At 52.5% G+C, this 21,073-nt stretch overlaps 1 protein-coding gene across 7 annotated transcripts; it reads right to left on the bottom strand.

Annotated features, from left to right (window-relative positions):
• Positions 1-6,189: 6,189 nt before the first annotated feature.
• On the bottom strand, positions 6,190-20,362 carry P2RY2 (purinergic receptor P2Y2). 7 transcript variants are annotated; one of them, XR_012672092.1, is made up of 3 exons: positions 15,709-19,860; positions 11,545-12,677; positions 6,190-7,475 (listed from the first exon to the last, which is right to left on the bottom strand). XR_012672092.1 is itself a non-coding variant. In XM_075140364.1 (3 exons), exons 2-3 carry the CDS (start codon positions 15,744-15,746, stop codon positions 11,597-11,599), a joined length of 1,119 nt encoding a protein of 372 aa, XP_074996465.1. In that variant the 5' UTR covers positions 15,747-17,151; positions 20,174-20,362; the 3' UTR covers positions 9,145-11,596. The 7 variants fall into 7 exon arrangements, 5 of the variants coding, with proteins under 5 accessions (XP_074996465.1, XP_074996466.1, XP_074996467.1 ...); XR_012672091.1 differs by lacking the exon at positions 6,190-7,475 and adding an exon at positions 9,145-9,999; XM_075140364.1 differs by lacking the exon at positions 6,190-7,475 and adding an exon at positions 20,174-20,362 and having other exon boundaries at positions 9,145-12,677; positions 15,709-17,151.
• Between the last annotated feature and the right edge of the window lie 711 nt (positions 20,363-21,073).

The following is a 21,073-nucleotide window of genomic DNA, read 5'->3' as shown; positions in this document are numbered from 1 at the left end:
AGTAGTACGGATTTAGCAGAGGAGGTTCAGTGACTGTAAAGTATTTGCAGTGAAAAAAATAGCTACAACTGCAGTGTTTAACTGGAAAAAGGGAAATTAGAGAGAAATGAGGAAGCTCCTCAGAATTAAGCAGCTGAACACAAGGATGAAATGTTTGCAGATGGAGTCGAAGTGGACTGAGGATGCCAAGGCAGAGCACTGATTCAAAAAGGCCGTAAAAAGGTTCCCCAGCACAGCCAGAGCTAAACAACAGGGTGAAAAATGTCATTAGAAGAAAGAAAATCTCCTGCAGAAGGTCCACACCGTGTCCGAAGGGGGAGGTGTGAAGAGGTCATGAACACAGCAAGCTGAATGCAAAAACCCACTCGAGTGTGCATGCAAGATTTTGGGGAACAGCTTGCTAAAAGCTGAAAAATGAGTTAACAGGAACCAAAGCCCACAGTGAAGAGTTACAGAGCTTCTTGGTGTTGAATAAAATTTCGTTGTGCTGAATTGCATGGTGGCGAGGAGGTGCCAGCACCTCCTGAGCTGTCCCCGTTCTGCTGTCCCACAGGGAGATGGGCTGGAGCTGTAACAAGCCCCAAGGAGGGGGTGAAAATCTCCCCCAGTAATTACTCAGCTCCTCATGGTTGTAAAAGTCCTGTCCAAGACCCAGATTGATATCACCAAGAGTTAGAGCATGGGGGTGGCAGCCGCTGCGGCTCATCCTCCATCACCCACCCAGTGTCCTAGCTGGAGGAGGCAGGGCGACGCACGCAGGTTATAAAAGTGGGAAAGTTTCCGAGGCAGGGAAATTTTCCGGAGATTATCGAGCACAACCACCCCACCTCCGTCTCACAAAATCCTGCAGCCACAAGAGCAGGGCGTGATTCAGAGCAGGTATCACATTGCTCGTTCCTTACCCCCGTCCCTTCCCCGGTGGCCTCTGCCAGCGGTGGGGCACTGGGGCTTATGTAAATATATATGTGAAAAAATGCACAACACGTTTTTAAAAAAAAAAAAAAAATTATATATAACACGTTTCACAACACGTTTAAAAAGTGTCACTGCTGTTACCAGGATATCTTCAGATACCCGTAGGAAATCCCCCGGTGGGTAGGACATCTCCGGATGACAACCTGAGAAATACAAAAGAGGCCCTTTTCAGTGGTATTAAACCACGTCGTTAAACCTGAGACTACCTGGGGTCAGTTTGCATCGTGCAGGGTAAACATTTGCTGGAAAAGGATTGCTTTATCTTTCCCTGCTTTTGTGAATGCTTTATCTGAGGCGTTATGAAGCAACAAAGTCTTTCTCTTGCTCTTTTCCTACTGAATCGGGTTTCTTACAATCTTCTAACTGATTCCTCCTCCCACACAGGGTCGACGTCAACCGCGCGTCCACCGGTTTCACAATAATCCTATTAACTCGCAACCGGACAAAACCCACAAAGCCGGCCCGAGCGGCGAGGCTGGGGCAGGAGGCATTTTTCGACTGGGTGGTTGAACCAAAATTTGGGAGGAAAACATGATGCCGGTCAAAGGGAGGTCAAAGCGAATAGTTTCTGTTGGTTTTTTTTAACCCTTGCCTATTTTGATTTGCTTGCTTAAAAGAGAGATGAGTGGGTTTTTTGTTGACAAAGAATCTTTTTGAAGTGAAAAGTCAAGTGCTTTGTATCAGAAAAGGGGGAAGGGGAATACTTCTGCGCTTCCTGAACAAACCACTCCGTTTTGGAAAAAAGGAATAAAAATCTCCAAAAATTATGACATGTTCTTAGAGTTCATTTATTCCCCCCAAATGATCTCCATCCTCAGCTAACGTTGGTCTCTGAACAGCAGCACAACTCTTTTGGGGGAAATCTTTCTCTCCATCAAACCCCAGTTCTTTGTGGTGCTCACCTGGCGTGACTCAGCCTCCTTGGACATCATCGGCCAGATCCATCCCTCTGGGCTGCGAATGTTCAGATTAATCATTGCCTCATCGCTGGCATGGTTTGGACCTGGGCTCCTTCAAAGCAACACCTTTTTGGGATGCCCACTGGTGGGTTGGAGGTGGCCACTCGGGTCACGGTGGTGAGGGAGTAACCCTACAGGATGGGCCCTGGACTGTCTCATGGAACAGTCGTAGCCAGGAGGAGCCGCATTTGCTTATCCCAGCATCATTGCTTACCCCAGGGCCACATTTCATGCGGCGTCCTGAGTTTCTCAAGAGAGTATGTGGGCAGGAGGGACCATCTCTTCCTCATGGGTTCACTGCGTAGCAGAGTCTTGTGCAGGTCATGGCCAACATCTTTCCCAGGACGGGCATTAAATGGCCCAAACCAGGCATCTGATGGGCCAAAGTGGGGTGGAGGAGAGCCCCGAAACACCATGCACCCTCATCAACCAGATAGCTGAAGGAGGGAACCCAAAGGGGTGAAGCTCTCTTCCTCCATCTATGGGCAAGCAGGAGGAAGAACAGCTGCTACAAATTAATTTTTACATCACGTTTCAACCCAGCGGCCTTCTGGAGATGCTTGAGGAATTACCATAACTCGGGAGTCCTTTGTTAATTGGGACGAAAAAAGGAAATATTTTGGAGATGAGGGGGATTTTGATGTTACAAGGGGTTGTTGCAAAGTGCTGCTTTTCCTTCAGGCTTCGTGCTGCGGAGAGGAGAGCTCCGCATCACTAGCCAGATGCCGAAATGCAGAGATGGGTTGCAACATCTGGGAAATATTGCCTGGGAAGAGATGATGGATTTCTAGGAAATGATCCCAGAAAGTCTGGATGAGGTTCAGGACAGTGGGGAATTAATCACCAGCTGGAACCAGCACCATGGGACACGGGCACTCGCTGCTGCCCGCAGCCCTGCCTGGAGGCATCATCCATACGGATGCTGCTTCATCCAGGCCCGCAATCCCAAAAATTCCTCCCCCCCAGCGCTGTTGTTGCTTCCCACCCTGGCACATCACCCCAGGAGCCGACCACAGAGGGGTCCCCGAGCCCAGACCACCCAGCCAGGAGCCCACAGCTCATTTGCCTAACGAAGAGCAGATGGAGAGGCATCAGCAGGGAGGCTGCTCCAGGGCTTTTAATATTTCCTTGGCAAACCCCTGTGGTTTTTCGGCTGCCTTCGCGCAGCCGTGGCGTGCCGGACCGGGTTCACAGCCGACATCGGTGTGCAGATGGGTTCGGGGAAGCTGACGTTAGTGACGGTGCGGTGACAGCAATGCCCACCCACCTGCTGCCCCCATTGGGTTATTTTTAAGTCTCAGCCTTGCGAGCTCATCCCAGGAGGATGCTAGAGGGGTGAGACATTGGACTATCGGCGTCCTGCTGAGCACAGGGCCCTGGCAGTGCTGCAGAGGCTTTTATGGGCAATTTGTGTCTTTTAACAACTCCCAGCTGGCCAGCGAGGCTTTCTTGATAGCCAGTGGAGAGGAAAAGGCATTTCTGGGTCAGGCAGCCATGGACCCCCTTGAGATGCAGCTCTGGGGCGTGTTGAGTCGTGGCCAGGATGCTCTGATTTTGGAGCCAGCCCTGTTCTGAGCAGGGTTTGGACCGAAGACCTCCATGATCCCAGGATCCCTTTCCTAGATCCTGTCTGATCCTATCTTGATGGGCTCCAGGCAGCTACCCCAACGAAGGTGCCACCAATGACCTTGGCAGGTGGCTCAGCCAGAGTAGGTCCCCTGGTTTCCCGTAGGGCTGGCAGAGGGGCAGCTGGTCTCCTGTGCTCTCCACCGATGCTTGGAGGTCTGCTCAGGTGGGGTACATACCCCTGGGGACCTGGACCATAGGAAATGCATCCTCTCCTTGTGATCATGGGTCCTGCACAAGAGGACAAGGACATGTAGCAGGCTCTGGGGTGTCCAACTGCTCCCTGAAAGCCACAGCAACGTCCCTTTCTCCTAGCGCAAAGGCTGAAGTCATTGAATCCTTTGCCCAAGGAGGACCAGAAGCTCTGCTAACCGAACGTGGTCATCCCCTGAGCACCTTCCCCTTCTTGCAGCCTTTCTACTTGGCCCTGCAAATTGCAGTGTGTAGTGACAGGATCATACCGAAGAGCTGGCCACCCCCCAGGAGTTAACAACCTGCTTTGCAATCCCATCCCAAGGTGCTCAGGCCCGTTTGCTCATTTGGGACTAGATGGACTCGTTCAACAGGCCATGAGGAACAGCCGCTGTGCTGGGGCATTGCACCCACACCCTATGTGCAAACAGGCTGTGCTGGCACCCATGTGGCATCTTGTCCTGCTGCCAGGCTGCAAAATGCACTCAGCCATGAAGCAGGAGCAGAAGAACTGCATCTGGCAGGGGGTGGTGGAGCTGCTTCACCTAAAAAAGGTCGTAAGAAAGGCAAGATCCTCTTGCATCCTAGCAGAGGAGGTTTGCAGGCACCTGCCAGCGCTTGGCTTGCATCCCACATCCCGGTGCTGGGCTCACAGCTTCACTGATGGCATTGCAGGAGTGCTCAGGGACCAGGACGGCTGGTCCAGGAGTCCAGCCATGGGTGAGGTTGTGCAGAGAGGTTCATAGCCCAGGTGATCAGCTGATCAGGGACATCTTTCCAAAATAAACCTGTTTCCAAATGCAGAGATGGTGGCAAATCCCCATCGTGAAGGACACATACCAAGGTCCTTCCCAATGTGGGTCCCAAATGGCCTCCACCTCCAGCCATGCACTTGGGCTTGCACTTGCACTCCTTTCCCAATGGTGGCCAGCAGGTTTCCAACCTGCTTGCCCCAGTTTTGATGAGAAAAGAATGAAAGGATGTTAAACGAGCATTGAGCCTCTGTGTGGCAGGTAGGGATGGAGCTGGAGGGGCAGGTGGGTGGCTGGATGAAAGGCAGATGGTGACCAGGTTTTTTCATAGAATTAGAGAATCATAGAATCATTAAGGTTGGAAAAGACCTCTAAGATCATCGAGTCCAACCGTCAACCCAACACACCATGCCCACTACACCATGTCATTAAGCGCCTCATCTACACGTCTTTTAAATACTTCCAGGGATGGTGACTCCACCACTTCCCTGGGCAGCCTGTTCCAAGGCCTGACCACTCTCTCAGTAAAGAAATTTCTCCTAATGTCCAGTCTAAACCTCCCTTGGCGCAACTTGAGGCCATTTCCTCTCGTCCTATCGCTTGTTATTTGGGAGAAGAGACCAACCCCCACCTCGCTACAACCTCCTTTCAGGTAGTTGTAGAGCGCGATGAGGTCTCCCCTCCTTGCCCTTAAAACCAAAGGTCATGGGAGGAGAGGCTGATTCCCTGGCTGCCTTGCACGCTGCGGCTCTGCTTACGCAAGGGGAACTTCAAAGGGAATATCAACATTTCCATCCCCTGGAAAGTCTCATGGATGACAACCAGGACCCTGTCTTGAGTGGCCATGTGTTCCTGGGTGGACATCCTGGCATGCGGACAGGGATCCACTGCTGGCACCCTGATGCTCCCACTGCTAGTCTGGGTCTCTGCTCCCATCCCTTGCTGTGGTTCCGGGATGTCTCTAGGGCATCATTAGCACTCCCGTGGGGGACCCCGTCTTCTCCTGGGGTGGACGTGGGACCCCTTGCTCCTTGCTGCCACATCCCCTTAGCACCAGCAGAGGACTCTGCTGCAGCAGGGTTCAGGATATTCAGCTAAATGGTTTCCCTATTAAAACTCAGTGCAGCTGGCTGCACTACGGGGACCTTCCATGCATCTTCCACCATCTTCCAAGGTCTCCCACTGGTCATCCTGCCAGCTGGGATCTCAGCTGGAAACCTCACAGCCCTTTTTTTCCAAGTTCAAGGGTGGGAACTTGGTGGTTTGAGGGCTTCTCAGGGCTTCCCCAGGATTTGGGGGGGGGTGGGTGGAAATGGGGTTGTGACATGATGCCTTTTCACAGTGGGTGGTGTAAACAGAGGAGCAGGATCTGGCGGGGGATCTCCTGCTCTGCTACCAGCAGCATCAAATGGGGCTGCAAAACCCACCCAGTCGAGATGGGGTTTTTTTTGGGGGGGGGCTGCTTCTGCACATCCTTTGCTGCAAAGGCGGGAGCTTCTAGCACCGAGCTGAGGCCTTGCAGCTCATCTCATGAGTGATAAGCCACAGCCAGGCAGCTTTCAGCTCGCTGGGAGGATTTGGAGAGTTGCTGTTCTTGTATAAATTAGGAGGTTTTGGGGTACAGAGGGCTGTTTTGCACACTTTCCTGTGCCCTTAGGAGGGCAGGCACCAGGCAGGGCTCGGGCACGAGGGCTCCTCTCCTGGAGCGTGGGAAGGATGCTTTGTGTGCATATATGTGCTTATGTGTGCGTATACATGTGTATATGTGTGCATTCGCAGTGTGACAGCCCGGCTGCTCCCCAAAACACGCACCAAGATGTTGGTGTTTAGCCAGTGCTTAAAAGGGAGAAAGAAAAAAAGAAAAAGATATTTTAAACTTTCAGGCTTTCCTGAGCATTTATTTGCCAAGCAGTCTGCAAATATTGGTATTAAACCCATGAAAGCCTTAAAATAAACTCACAAAGCTGGGGGATTGGTGTGTTATTTCAAACACCCTCTGGTTTGGTTTCTTTCAAAGAAAATGCTGCCTTGGCCCATCCATTTTTGGGAATTTCTGCAATAATATGATTAGTCTGTGAAAAGTGATTAGTCTGGGAATCTTCCTTTTGTTTTAACTCAACACCGGTCTCCTGGATGGCTTTGGGGCACCCTCTGTCACCTTTCCTTGCTCATCATTGATGGTGTGATGGAAACCTTCCCAAGCCACCATGGGCTGTAGCGTGGGGGAAGTGAGTGTGGATTCTCTGGTGTCTAATATAAAGCTGGGTGAGGGTTCCTTTGGCTCTTCTTTGCATTGCAAGCTGTTTTCTATGAAACTCAGAGCAGCTCAATAGGGCAGAGACCTTGTCCCTCTATTACATTGGCCAACTAGATCAGAAATGACTCAGAGGGGCAGACAGACAGACTTGTTCCTTAGAAAATCAAGCCCCAAGGCGGAAAACCAGAAGAAAAATTAAGCCAGGACTCACTACTCGAAAAAGAAGTGGATGTACCAAGTAGCTTACAGTAACAACATGGCTCGCTGCCTGCCTCTACCAGATTAAGGGTCTGCTCCCTAGAAAGGCATGATCGGGAAGGAAAAGCCCTGTACTTGGCTGCTGGGAAGGTCTAGCAGAAGTGTGCATCCCTCCAGCCCACGTGGCAGATTTGTTTGCTTGGCAGGAAACCCTCAGTGCTATTAAGTTTCTCTTCCTGCTCCCAGTGCTAAGAGATATTTAGAAAAAGTGGGTTTGGTTGTTTTTTTTTTTTTTTATTTCTCTGAAGTAAGTGCACGAGCTCTGTGTTTCCCATCAATGGATATTATTCTCGCTTAATTCTCATTCTTGGGTTTGAGCGACTCACATGAGCTACAGAGAAGTCATTGCGGTAAAAGCTTGGGTGTGATGCTGTAAAACCCATGAGCTAAAGCTGTTCACGAACGAGCCCTTCGTCCACATGGCATTCACCCTGGGGTGGGACTCCAAAACCTGAGCTGAAAATCAAGAGAGGGTTTTCAGAGAGCGTATTTTGGGATGACTAATTTAGCAATTTGGGGGCTTGCAGCTATTTCTTTGGCTTTATGCTTTTGAGTCTTCATGTTTTGGCAACTATAAGGGTTAGAAAGTTTTTTAAAAAAGAAACCAAAGCGGAGCTTTCTCCCATGGTGCAGAGGATCATGAGGTGCTTCTCCATCCCACACTGCAGGGCAGTGGGCATTTACCACATCTGCATCTTCAAAGACATTGCTGGGAGATCAGGTGCAGCAAAAAGGTACAAAAGTAATTTGAAGGCTGGAGAAATCAGCCTCGGGATGAGAGCGAAAGAATTAGAGCTGCTCAGATTATTGCCAGGCAGATTTCAAGCTAACTTGATCACAGTTCGTAATAAATTCATCAGCCGAGATAAGCGTGCCCAAAAAGACTTCTTCTGTTGGCAGAGAAAAGCACAGCAAAAGCCAGGTTGGGGAGCAAGCGGCAGATAAGTTGCAACAGAAAACAAGATCTGTACTTCTTCATGGGGACTGTGGTGAGGTTCAGGAAACCTTCTGGTGTCTGTAGAGGAAGGTGAAAAGCCTTTGAGAACATGAGGTTTCACTCCAACACGTGGAGTAAAACCTCTTGGTTTGGTGGCTCTGTGAATTGCTGGGTGAAGCAGAAAAAAATGTGGTCTATGGGATGGGAGATTAATTACTTAGAGATTCATTCATTAATTACTTAATCTAGCAACTTCTGGTCTTCAACAGGGGTGGTTTAGGAGAAGCTACCCACCAAGCCCATGGAGATACAACCAAAAAGATCAGCTATCGAATTTGTCACACTACTAGGGTTTTTGGCCCCTGTAAAGCCCTGCAGCCCCCCAGCTCTCTCTGCACCCGAGTTTCGCCAGAACGGGTGGTATCAGCCTTCTGCAAGAATTTAATTCAAGAGACATTAGGTGGAGGTCGAGATTCACAGAGAAGGTTTCACTTGGCAGATGGACTCCAGGAGCAGTGGTCTCTTGTGGGACGTTTTCTACTTGGTCTGAATCTTTGCCAGACTTTTAAGGGGTAAACCAGAGGTTTCAGGTCAGCCTGTTGCAGTTACGGGGTAGTGCTATAAGGGTCTGCAGTGCAATGCCCACGGGCACACAATAATGACCCCACTGGGAATGGGTTAGAGGGAGGTCCGAAGACCTGCTCGATGGCTTTTGAAGTCCAGAGGTTTGCTTTGGCCAGCTATAAGGAGCCATCCTGAGGTGTACTGCAATGCTCCGACCTGTCTCCACAGCAAATTTTCACCTGAGACAGTTGAGTTCCTCCTCTGGATCTTTGTGTCTCTGAGAAGTAAGGATGTGTGATGAGCACTGGTGTTACTGGGCTTTCTGGAAAAGGGGAGACAGCAGCAAGATAAAGTGAAACCCTCCCCAATGAGCTGCTGGGTTTGGGGGTGCTCCAGCAGCCCTCTGCATCTCACCCTGCCCAAGGACAAGAAGACCTGTCTCTTGGGGCGACCAGCTCTTCCATGGACTCCTACAGGAGTTTAGATGCTGGAGGTATCTACTGTGGAGCCCATGTGTGGACAGCTGTATCTGGAGCTTGAAACATGTCTATGACATTCAACAACCCAGTTTCCATCCCCAGTATCCCCTCCTCTTTGTACACATTGGAGGAGATGGCAGAAGAGTGCTCATAGTAGAAATAAATTTATTTACTATAAGAAATCTGAGGTGTCTGCATGTTACAAAAATAAAAATGTACAGTCGTTGTCACAAACCCCACTTTTTTTTTAGTATAAGTTAGTGCTTTTACAAACAAAAACAGTTTCTATATATAAATTTCCAGTTGGTACCTCGCCAACCGCTCTCCATCTGAACAGTGCCGCTAGCTTGTGCGGGACCAGGATCACAGAGGGACCACCTTGATGGGACTGGCAGTGTTGCCCAAGGCAGTGGTTTGAAGCCGGCTGATGCCAGCTCGGAGAAAGGTGGGATCACCAAGCAGGACCGCAGGAGTGAACTTTGAGCACATTTTTGTTGAATTATTCAGAGCACGTAACTTGGTGTTCATGCTGCTTTTTGGCAAGTGCGGGAGACCAGGCAAGACCTGGCCTGGAGTAACGTTTGTACCAGTTCAGCGCTTCGGTTGAATTAATTTCTCCCAATTATTTGTCTCGCCCTAGTGACTATGCTGTGACCCTCCCCATAAAGCCAAGCTCCCTTCACAGGCACAAGGAAAAAAATGTGCTGCCATGGTGCAACTCCTATCTTAACCCAACCCTACCCTGACAGTTCACTCAAGGATGAGATGAAGCACCCTACAAATGTCCTATTTTTCTTTGCCAATGGTGCTCAGAGCTGAGACAGTCCCCTCCTTTGCCTTCTGTGGTTGTGACATTGTTGGTTGGGACAAGAGCCCTCCACGGGACCGTGGCTCCGCCAAGCTGGGACCAGAAGAACCTCCCAGTTGACCTTAAATGGTCCCAGTTGCCCATGGCTGAACTCAGCTGGTTACGTTGCGGCATGTCTTCATCTCCACCAAGCTACTTCAAAAGAAGGAGGGATGGGAGAAACTAAGACAACGTCTGAGGAATTGGTCGAAACCAGGATCAAATGTGTTTGCCTAATTCTAAAATAGACCCAGGGCTGCTTTTACAAACTACGACTCGTCCAGTGCTGCAGCACAAGCAATTTTCATTTTTGGGGTGAGGAATCAGCATCCTCATGGCATGGCTGGGCAAGGAAACCATGGACCTGGGCTTTTGGCTCTCTAACCCACCAATTATAGAGAGAAAGACGAAGTGGACGTTCTGGTGAAGTGTTTTGTGGATATTTTCTCCAGTTTATTTTGAACTGTCCTGTCTGATGGGGAAAGCAAGGCCAAATCCAGACGGGACTGGGGTTAAGCTTAGCACCACGTTTGTTGGTATGGCTCCTAAACCCAGGCTTTAGCGCTGCCAAGTTTCCCAGGGAAGGTCCACACTGTCAGTAAGGGATATGCTGACTGGCTTCAGAGGATCACTGGGATTATGGGGAGTCCAGACAGCAACATCTGGGCAGCATTTTGGGTCACAACAAGCTGCTAGAGATCCCAGAGGGCTGTCACTTCTGAGCAGCGATGAGGATGTGGCAGCACTCAGCCAAGGGGATGAGCAACGGTCTTCGCTTCTTTGCTGGAAACATGAGTCACTAGTAAGGGGGTTAAAAACAAGACGTGAAGAGCTCACCCTAAATTTTAACGAGCTGGAGATGATTATTAAAGTCAGCAGCTGAAAGAAAACTACGGGTTCCTAAAAGCTTTTCAAGGGTGAACATTGCTGTTGGGAAGCACTAACGGGTCTTTTGGAAGATGTTGACCCCACTGGAGAAACCTACAGGGGACCTGCTTGATGGTACCAGTAAACTCCAGTGGGATGGTACCAGTATACTCCAGTGAGATGGAAGGTCCACCAGCAACCTTTTTAATGGGAAGCCACTCCTTGGACAGGAGCTAGGAGTCCCCTCCCGGCTCTGCCAGCAGATACCGGGGCTTGAAGCTGGGAGAGCATTTCTTCAGGGATGCAAAGCTGTGGGGGAACCCTTTCCCGCTGCGGGTGGTATTTGCGCTTGACATTTTCATGGACCTGTTTAGCAGAACCACAGCTGACCCTCCTCATCGACCAAAAGCCTCTCCTCCCTGGCCAAGGCACGGAGAAACTCTTGTTCCCTGTGCCAGGGAATGTGGAGAAAGGCAGATGGATTTCTTTAGGGGGACCTTTTGCACACAACGTTTCTGCTTTAGAAAATGATTTAAGACATTCAGGGCGTGATTTTTTTTTAGCAGATTTGGCCACCATGATAGAGGTCACCCAGTGTCACTGGTGGAGAGATGCCATTCAGCGTTGAACAGAGAGGCAGGTTTGGACAAAGAGGCAGAGATAAGGGGTTTGCGTGTATAACCACAGCAGCATCTTCCTGAAAAAATATGTTTGAAACAGCGACAAGCAGAGGAGCACGGTAAACACGGACCATGCTGAAGTGGATGCAAGCCAAGGCACCGCAAACACCAAAAGCCTTGGGCCCCGAAGCATCCTGACCTCCCTTCATACCTGGGATAAACCCTTCTGTCGCGGAGACGGTGCTGGTCGTGCGGGAGCAGAGCTAGGATTTCATATCCTTGGATAACGTGTCTGTGTCGTTGCTGGTTCCCAGGTGACTGTTGGGCACGATGCCCAGCGCCATTTCGTTTTGAGGCTTCCCTGGCATTTTGTTGCCCGCAAACTTCATAAATCGTTGTCCTGCTAAGAAATACAAAATGGGATCCAAGCAGCTGTTGGTGCTGGCTAAGGGACGAGTCACCTTATAGACTAAGTTGATAGCGTTGAGGGTCTGACAGCTCAAGTCCCAGCTCCGGAAGGAGTAGTACAAGGTACGAGTGACATGGAAAGGAAGAAAACAAACAATGAAGACCACCAAGACGATGATTATCATCTTGACAGACTTCTTTTTGGATCGGGACAGCCGGGAGATCCCCCGTGTGGGCTGCAGCAGCCTCCGGGCCATTAGGCAGTAGCAAACGATGATGATGAGGAAAGGGATGCAGAAGAGCAGCACCAGCATCACCGAACTGTAAATAACAAACTGGCCAAAGAGGTCCTTGCTGGACGTGTCGTGGCAGGTGATGGTGTCACGCTTCACGCTGGTGGTGACAAAGAAGAGCACGGGCGACTGGCACACGACGGTCACCACCCACACGATGACCGACACCCTCCGGGCATAGCGAACATGTCCCCACTGCAGCGACTTCAGCGGGAAGCAGATGCCCAGGAATCGATGGATGCTGATGCAGAGGAGGAAAAGGATGCTGCAGTAGAGGTTGGTGTAAAACAAGAAGCGGACTATCTTACACAAGCCCACGCTGAAGGGCCAGTTGTCCCCCATCGCATAATAATAGACCAGGAGGGGCAGGGAGACCACGTAGAGCGTGTCGGACACAGCCAGGTTGAACATGTACGTGGTGGAGGCGTTCCAGGTCTTGATCCTGAAGATGAAGACGTAGAGGGCCAGCAGGTTGAGAAAGAGCCCCACCACACACACGATGCCGTAGGAGATGGGCAGCAGGACATACTTGAAGTCCTCATCAAATATGCACTTGTAGGCGTTGTCTCCTGCGCCACCTGGGTCCAGGGAGCTGTTGATAACTCTGGTCCAGGCTGGAGGAGTTGTTATGTTCGCCATCACCCTAGGGGGGAAAGCAAAGAGGCTGTAAGGACACGGAGGTAAGGAGTCCCTGGAAGAGGTGGGTTAGATGAGACAACCCCAATGCCACAATGCTGTGACACGTTGTGTGGTCCATGCTGTCATTATTACTATATAGTGTTACTATACCCTTCCCTTCTCCTCCTGCCAAGGTTGCATCAATGCTTGACTGTGTCTATCCAAAAACCACCCATAAGCATGGCTCGCTGTCCGGCAGGCAGTGCCATCCCAGTGCAGGTGACAATGACTCGAGAGGTGGCAGTGCGTGCCTCCTGCCAGCACATCGCATACCTACAAAGACCATGGCCTCATTGCCTTGGGTGTTGACACAACCGAGGTAGTCCCTAGCATGGAGGACTTATGGTCAAGCAGATAAAGGGAGTTTTATTTATCCTCATTTTGCATCTGGAGCACAGAGGAGGAACTAGGCTGCTCCAAAGTCACCAGCAAATCCCAGGACACACGTGGGAGTCCAACTCAAATCTGCAGCTTCTCCAGTTCAATGTCCCAATCTATCCTTCCCGCCAGGTTCATGCAGAAATTTGGTCTCCTGTGCTACAGAACAGGAAAGATGCTCCATTCTGTGCTTACCCATCCAGGAGAAGTGACACAGCTGAGCACCGTGAAAGGTGGGTCCTACTAAACCCCAGGCAGAAAGGGCAAAAAAAGGGAACTGTGCTCTTCAGCGAGCAATCCCCGTGACTGGCAGGGCCCTGATTTCAGAGGTCCTCAGCTTCTTCTGGTAGAGCAAACATCAACACAACATCTGGAGGCCCCTGTAATCAAACCCTGCCAAAGGGAGCATGTTCTCCACCACAGGGGCGCTGCCTGGGTTGGTTCTTAATGACCATGATGGGTTTTTAATGGTTTTAGTGTTGGGCTGATGGTGGCCATCTTGCTGGTCCTGCTTCCTGGTCTTGAGACCTGCTCCTCCAGCATCACCACCACCAGAAAGTGTGCCCATGCTTGTGCAAAGCTGGTTTATGCATGGGAATGACCAGTTGAGATGAGAAAAACGGACTCGAAAGAGTCTCTGCAGACACACAGAGCCTGGCACTGTCTGCACTGTCAGGAGGAACAAGGGCCCTTTTATGCGTCGGGGACAGCCCACCACCCGGCTGACACATGATCGCTCAGCAAGCCCATCAGCCAGGAATCAAATTAAAATGCATTTGCGTCCTTTCCCGTAAAACAAGCCAGTTTGATCTCACTGCTGTGCCGTTACGGGGAGCCCGTGGAAACAGGGTTATAGGGAGATGAATCCAGCGCAGGAGCTCAGAGACCGGGAGCTACTGCAGGAGAAAAGCTTTGAGTAAAGGTGCCCTTTGAATGAGCATGTGGGATGTGCCCTGACCCAAATCTCACCATGATTTTAGGTGGAAAAGAGCAATACCAGCCTTCCCAGCTCTAACCTGGTGCCACCATGCTGCGGGACGGCATGGGTATGCCCTTTCTTGCAAACAAGCACCGTTTCGACCCAGAGCTATCCTGCACCTACCTCCAGTTCAGACCCTGCAGGGAAGGAGGCAATGAAGGTCTTCTAGAAGTTGCCAACCTGGATGATCTCTCACCAAAGCAAAGCACTATGGCATTAAAAAGCACCTTGACAACTCATAGCTGATGGAGAAGGGGTGAAGCGATGCCTCCAGTCCATCACATGGGGATAACTCCAGTCCTTGCTCCAGGGACTGGATCAAACAACCTGTCCAGATGTGGCACGGACACAATCCCTGATTAATTTTCCCCCATTTCGCTGCTTTTCCCTTGGAGCAGACCACAAGCAGTACTGGCCGAGGCTCACGCTTCCCAAGGACGTGGGCAGAAACCACACGCACGCTCACGCCCTGACTAATCTGCAACATCTGCAAAAAACCAAATATAACTTTGGGAACAACTCTGTGATGAACATGAGGAGCAGGACTGATCTTGCTCTGTCCTAGCCCCAGAGTTTTCCTCCTCCTGCGCCCGGTTCAGCTTTGGTCCCATCACCCTTCATCCTGCTTCCCTCAAGTCCTCGGCAACGTGGTTGTACTTGCGGATGAAGAGGGCTGACAGTGCTCGGGCAGAAGGGAAAACACTTTCCAGCTGCTCTTCTCCCCAAATTCTTTCTTCCTTCCCTCTGAGCTTTGCAGATCTGCAGCCAACAAGACAGAGGTTGCCCGCAGACCTGGCAGCCGATTACACAGGTCGGACAGGTCACCGTGACCGAGACAAGCCACACAAGATGCCCTAAAAGGCGCAGGGAAGGGTTACAGAGCTCCAGAGACTTCAGCCTCGCACGTGGTTTCTCCATGCCTTTACACCTGCATCCCCTTTGTCCCCTGCAGACAACCCGTCACCCAGCTCTGAAGCACCGATGGGGGCAAGGTCACCATATCTCCAGCCCACCTCCCCGCAGGCTCCTGTGACCCCCGCTAGAAAACCCAACGAGGCGTTTGAAACCCATCCGTAAGCCAAGGTGGGGAATCTCCTGCGGCGTGCAGGGCAGCACGGGCTGCCCCAGGCCGTGCTGCGGCCACGGATGTGCCAAGATGCACATCACCATCTTCAGGACAAGGAGCAAACAGGGCTCTCTGGTTGGCTTGAACGGGGTAATCACGGAGACAAAACCCCGCTCACAAGGCAGCCTTGTCCTTGCCGTCGTGCTCTCCCTCCTTTTCCTTCTGGAAATGCAAAAGCCTTTCTTTTTTCTTTTTTTTCCTACTTTTGCCCGGAATCTCTAGGACAAAACCTGCTGTGTCTGTCGGGGCCGTGGCTGCAGTCCACCCCCTTGCCCCCGACCCCGTTGCATCTGCAGCGAGCGAGCCGGAGAGGACAAGGCCAGCCAAGGCGTGTGAAGGCACAAAAGCTGGCAGCTGCCCTTTCGTCTGCCTACGGGTCGGATGGCACGAACGCCGGCTCTTACAGCGAGGCATCGAACCCCCGGCGGGGACGAGGGGAGGAAGAAAGCAACAGCGATCCCTGAGGATGCCAAGCAGGATAAATATTTCTATGACTAGCAAAAGCAAACCCACCATGATGCTTCGGTGAGGACCACCTGCATCTGCTTCATCGGCTCTCCCAGCCCTTCCCGGGGTCATGGCAGGAGGTTCTTTCTCCAGTGTTGAATGCAGATGATCACGCACAGCTTTTTAGGTGTCCTCCATCCACCCGCGCACAGCAAGGGCATCGCCCCGACCAGCTTCCTCCATGCTGGCTCACGTGTTGGGTCTGGATCAACCTGGTTGCAACGGCTGGACCATCTCTCTCTTCGCAGCGTGGTCTTGGACCTGTTTATCCCATGGGACGTGGTTGTTTTCTCCCCAGAAAACAGATACCATCAGCTGTAGTGGATGAAGACAGCATGGGAGAGGAGCCCTGTGACGAGAGGAGCCCAGGCAGATCGGTGTTGCAATCCCAGCAGCCACGTGCCCTCAAATATATATACCCACAGGCATGTGCGTGTGATGCCAGCATCCCAAAACGCTCCCGTAACAGTATCTACCACGGCTGGGCAGCGGATATTTAGATGAGTCAATACGGGGAAGGAGGGGGCTGTCATCGGAGAAGGTCACAGGCAGCCGAGGGATGGGCAGCACCCTGGGCCAGCACAGGGGGGACCACGGGTTGGACACTGAATCATCGAATAAAGGGCTTTAATCCTGGTTTCTGCCCCATTTTTCAGCATTCCCGGTGCCATCCCTGAGGTCACCATCCATCCCGCGGTGTTTTGTGCTTGGGAACCTGCCAGCAGAAGCAAAGTCACGAAAGCAAACAAAGCGCAACCAAATCACGGCTGCGATGAATGCGTTTTCACGGGGGGTTGATGAGCTTTAATTGACCTTCCCAAATAATTAGTGTGGATTAATTTACCGGCAGGACCTCACAGACGCAGCCCTTCGTTCTGCCGGTGCGAAGCCCTGGGAAATCAAACCCGCGCGGTGCGGACGCACTGATTGCGACCGCAGCTCCCATCGGTTTATGCCGGAGGTCGAAACCACGATCCATTTACCGCATCTTCCCCACCGACTCCTTCGCAACAGACACAAGGAGAGCGTGGGTGTTTTCCCTGCCCTAATTTATAGGCATTTAGTAGACTCATCAAAATCCTCGCTCCGGATCAGGAACTACTCGAGACGCTGGGAAGCGAACGACCTGGCATCTTTTTTCTCTCCTTTGGGACTGTGGTTGAAACCCTCTGCAACCAAAAGCAAACAGACGGCGTGTTCGGATGCTACCGAGCCTGTCTGGTTGGGAGACGCGAGATGGGACCAGGCTGAAATTTGAGCCTGGCCAAACTGCCTGGTTTTCATCTGTCCTTTCCACTTGGCTCCTTTCTGCTGCAGTCACCTTCAGCGCCTTTCTCCTCCGGGCTGGCTCCGGCCACCGGTGTGGGCTGAGGACATCCCCAGCTGTCCCAGTCCCACCATCTGCATCGCTCTCCGGTGCTTCTCTCCAGCGATCGCAAGGCAAGATACCTCCAAGACACATTTCCAAGATACCCAAAAGCAAGGTTTAAGCAGCTTAAGGGGCTTTACCCATCTCCTTGCCCGGAGCCCCAGGGTCTTTTATCCCCCATGGGTCTGACCCTTCTGCCATCCCCAAAAATAGCCACAAACCCTTATTCCTCTCCAAATTAATTTGCAAAGAATTTGTTTCTCTTATTTTCCCCTAAAAAGCACCTCGGAGGGCATTGGGCAGTTCCACTCTGCCTGGCAGAAATGCAGCTCCTCCAATGAAGCATCCCCGTGCCTCAGTTTCTCCTCCTGTCCCAGCCTGAGAAGCAGCAGAGTTGAATTTGTTTTCTCCGTGAAAAGTATGTTTTGGGGGGAGTTTTGGTTTCCTAGAGGGTTTTTTAGTCACTTGATCCAAGATAAAAAGGGGAGAGGGAGTTTGGATAAAAGATACAATGACTTAAAAAGAACCTTATGACTTTGTTTGTAGGTCAAATAAAAGGTTTCACTTTGAGCCAAATGACTTTTTCTGGGAATTTCTGGTTTCCCCCAAGAAACTCCCTGAATTCCTCCCTGAATCAATCTCCCTTCAAGCCTCCGCTTCCCAGGCAGTTCCAAAACCTCCCGCTTTCATCCACACCACGGGAAGTCAATCTGGATTAACCAAAGCTGTGGCTTTAGGGCGAATTAGATAAAAGCATTAAACCCGTCGGTGCCGGTGCTTGTGCATAATTAAAGCTGCCTTCGTTCGGTTGAACCTGACTCGGTTCCCGGCACAACAGGTCTCCGGGGACGGATCCTGCTGGAAGCAAATATCACCCCGGCCAATCATCCCTTCATCAACATTTCCCTTCCTGCGACAGCAAAGGTGATGCTCCCTGCATGTTTTTCCCCTGCATCCCTACATCACCTGCCCTCCGGGAGACCCTGCAGCATCCCACGGGGTTGCGGACAGATCCTATTTGAGCCCCCAAACCTTGATTTTTATTTATGGCAGGGGGAAAACGAGGCACTCACATCCTTTAGGCTTCCTGGAGATAGAAAAGAGCCCTGTGCTGGTTTTTATACCAGGAATTTGACTTTGGTTTTGCCCTCCACAATTTTCTGGTGCTCACCGGAGGAAGCAACAGGCGGACCGGGAGAAGAGCGTGGGACCAGTTTCTGGTCGATCACCTGCTTTTGGTAACTGTTTTACCCTACAAGCGCCGTATCTGGGAGAAATGACATTTCCACGGAGACCTAACAGCCTCCTGCCCAAACCAAGGGAGTCACCCATCAACCCCCCCAGCAAAACCAAATGCACTCTGCCCATCTGGGAGATAACCAGCATCCAAGACCGGGGATAACGCAATTATCGGGCTCGACCACGACACTGGCAGTTACTGCGAAGCCAAAGCAGCACCAAACCCCAGAAAACCTCATGCGGGGTGGACTTCGGGGAATAATTTGCTCCTCCGTAAGGAGCACCCCGTGGGAGCAAAAGAGTCTTTGCTTCACGGACCTGTTCCCATTAAGGCTTTAACAGGGGATGTTCAGCATTAAGGAAGGACGATGGCGTGGCCGGCAGCACGCTCCGCTGCCAGTGAACTATTCATGGCTTTGGCTTTATGTCAATAACCGGAGATAAAAATCGCATTGGGCAGAGACGGAGTAAAGCCACTCGGTGCCAGGACAGTCAAAAGTACTTTTGGGGGTTTTATAACCCACTAAGCCCCAGGATGCGGCCACGCTCCGGGGCTCAACAGCATATTTAGGGGTCTTTGCACTGGTGCTCCTTAGCCCATCAACCACGGAGGCCGACGGCCAAAGTTCCCTTTGCTCAGGTATAAATAAGGAAGACGAACTCGGGGCACATGCCCAGCAGTAACGAAATGGCCCAATTTTGGGAGCCCTGAACCTAGCACCGGAGGCACTGTCCCACAGCACTGGCAGCCCACCGGGAGCGGGGTTTGCTGCTCCCCGCCTCGTGCACAGGAAGGCAGCGGGTTGCCAAATGGGTTTTGCAATAAGCCGATAAGAAAACTGGAACAGAAAGAGAAATAAGATGTTTCGCCCTTAAAGTTGCTCCTGCAGTGATGCCACCCAGCGCCCAGCAGTGGGGAAAAAGGCATTTTTGGGGTTAGGAGCTATTAAAAGGAGTCAAAGGGTTTGAAACCAGTCTTACCGATCCCGGTGCAAATTAAAACACCCCCAAATAAATTACACAGGGACCCCAGCATGCAAAGAGGTGGAAAAACACAAGCCGGAGTAAAACAGGGAGTCAGCTCCATGACTTTTACCAGAGGTGTGTACAGGAAACCTCTGAAAAACAGCCAGCAAATTCCCCCGGGAAAGGAGAAACCGAGCGGCAAAAGAGATTATTGGGAATTAATGCATAAACAATCAAATAATTCAGGCAAAAAGGAGCAAAGGGAGCTCAGGAGGCTTCCTCGAGTGCCCGGCTTGAACCATTCATGCCAGCACCAGCCCATGCCAGCGGCTCGCTGCCTGCCGCTGCTCCGACCACACCGTCTTTGGGTCAGTTTGGGGGTTTGGGGGCAGTTTCAGTGGCACTATGTGCAGTATGTGGGGTGTGAGCTGTCCCCAAACCGAGGAGGAGAATTGGGGTTCAGCTCTGCCCTTGCAGTGCCCCGCTCCCTGCTTTGGGTGCATGGGGACCCTGCCTCACCCATGTCACCCACCCAGCAGCAAGTGCCACCCCCGTGTGTGTGTGTGCGCACGTGTGTGTGTGCGCGTGCACAGGAGTGCATGTCTGTCCCCCCCACTCGTGTGCGTGTGTGCGTTTCCCCCCACCCGTGTGCGTGTCCCCCCACCCGTGTGCATGTGTGCGTTTCCCCCCACCCATGTGCGTGTCCCCCCACCCGTGTGCATGTGTGCGTTTCCCCCCACCCATGTGCGTGTCCCCCCACCCGTGTGCATGTGTGCGTGTGCGCACAGGGGTGCGTGCGTGTCCCCACCCCGCACCGTCGCACACCCTCCTGCGTGGGCACGACACGCAGGACACGCACCCACTCGGTCCCCCCCGGCCGAATGCGGCCCCGCTCACCGGGCGATGCCGAGCTGATGGCTCCGTGCCGGGTGGCTCCGTGCCGATCGTCCCGCTCCGTTCAGGCGGGCGGCGGAGGCAGCGCCATGCCCGGGGCTCGGTCCTTCCCCCTCCCCGTACTCGCTCCCGCTGCCACCGGTCGCCGTCGCCTCGTGTGAGCCGGGCAGCGGGACGGGGGCCGGGCGTGGGGCCGCACCGCCCTCCCCGGGGCTGGGACCGGGGCAGGACCGGGGCAGGACCGCCCTCCCCGGGGCTGGGACCGGGGATGGGACCGCCCCTCCCCGGGGATGGGACCGGGACAGGAGCTCCCCTCCCGGGATGGGGCCATGGATGGGATCAGGGGTGGGACCGAGGCCAGACACCCCCCCCGGGGCTGGGACCGGCGCTGGGACCGGGACAGGAGCCCGACCACTTCCCGCTTGGCCCCCCCGGTGATGGGACCATGGATGGGACCGGGGTTAGGACTAGGACAGGAGCCCCCCCGCCTCCAGGGATGGGACCATGGATGGGATCAGGGCTGGGACTGGGACCGGACTCCCCCCCTCCACCGAGGCTGGGACCGGGGCTGATGCTAGGACAGGAGCCTCCCCTCCAAGGATGGGAGCATGGGTGGGATCGGGGCAGGAGCGCGCTCTCTGGGGATGGGACCATGGATGGAACCACGCTGGCTTGGTTGCCCAGAGAGGTGGTAGATGCCCCATCCCTGAAACATTCCAGGTCAGGTTGGACGGGGCTCTGAGCAACCTGATCTAGTGGAAGATGTCCCTGCCCATGGCAGGGGGGTTGGACGAGATGACCTTTAAAGGTCCCTTCCAACCCAAACTATTCTGTGATTCTGTGATTCTATGGGATCAGGGCTGGGACCAGGGCTGGATCCCACCCACTCGGAGCTGGGCCTAG

Source organism: Calonectris borealis, chromosome 1, assembly GCF_964195595.1.
Source record: "Calonectris borealis chromosome 1, bCalBor7.hap1.2, whole genome shotgun sequence".
Classification (NCBI taxonomy): domain Eukaryota; kingdom Metazoa; phylum Chordata; class Aves; order Procellariiformes; family Procellariidae; genus Calonectris; species Calonectris borealis.
Note: the sequence above shows the minus strand (reverse complement) of the source record. Positions and strands in the feature narration are given on the sequence as shown.

Bases quoted from the DNA above. Each gene is read 5' to 3' on its own strand.
- P2RY2 (XM_075140364.1), bottom strand. From the start codon at position 15,746: ATGAAGCAGATGCAGGTGGTCCTCACCGAAGCATCATG. The intron at 12,678-15,708 runs GTGGGTTTGCTT...TTTCCCCCCTAG, and splicing joins GTCCTCACCGAAGCATCATG to GGTGATGGCGAACATAACAA.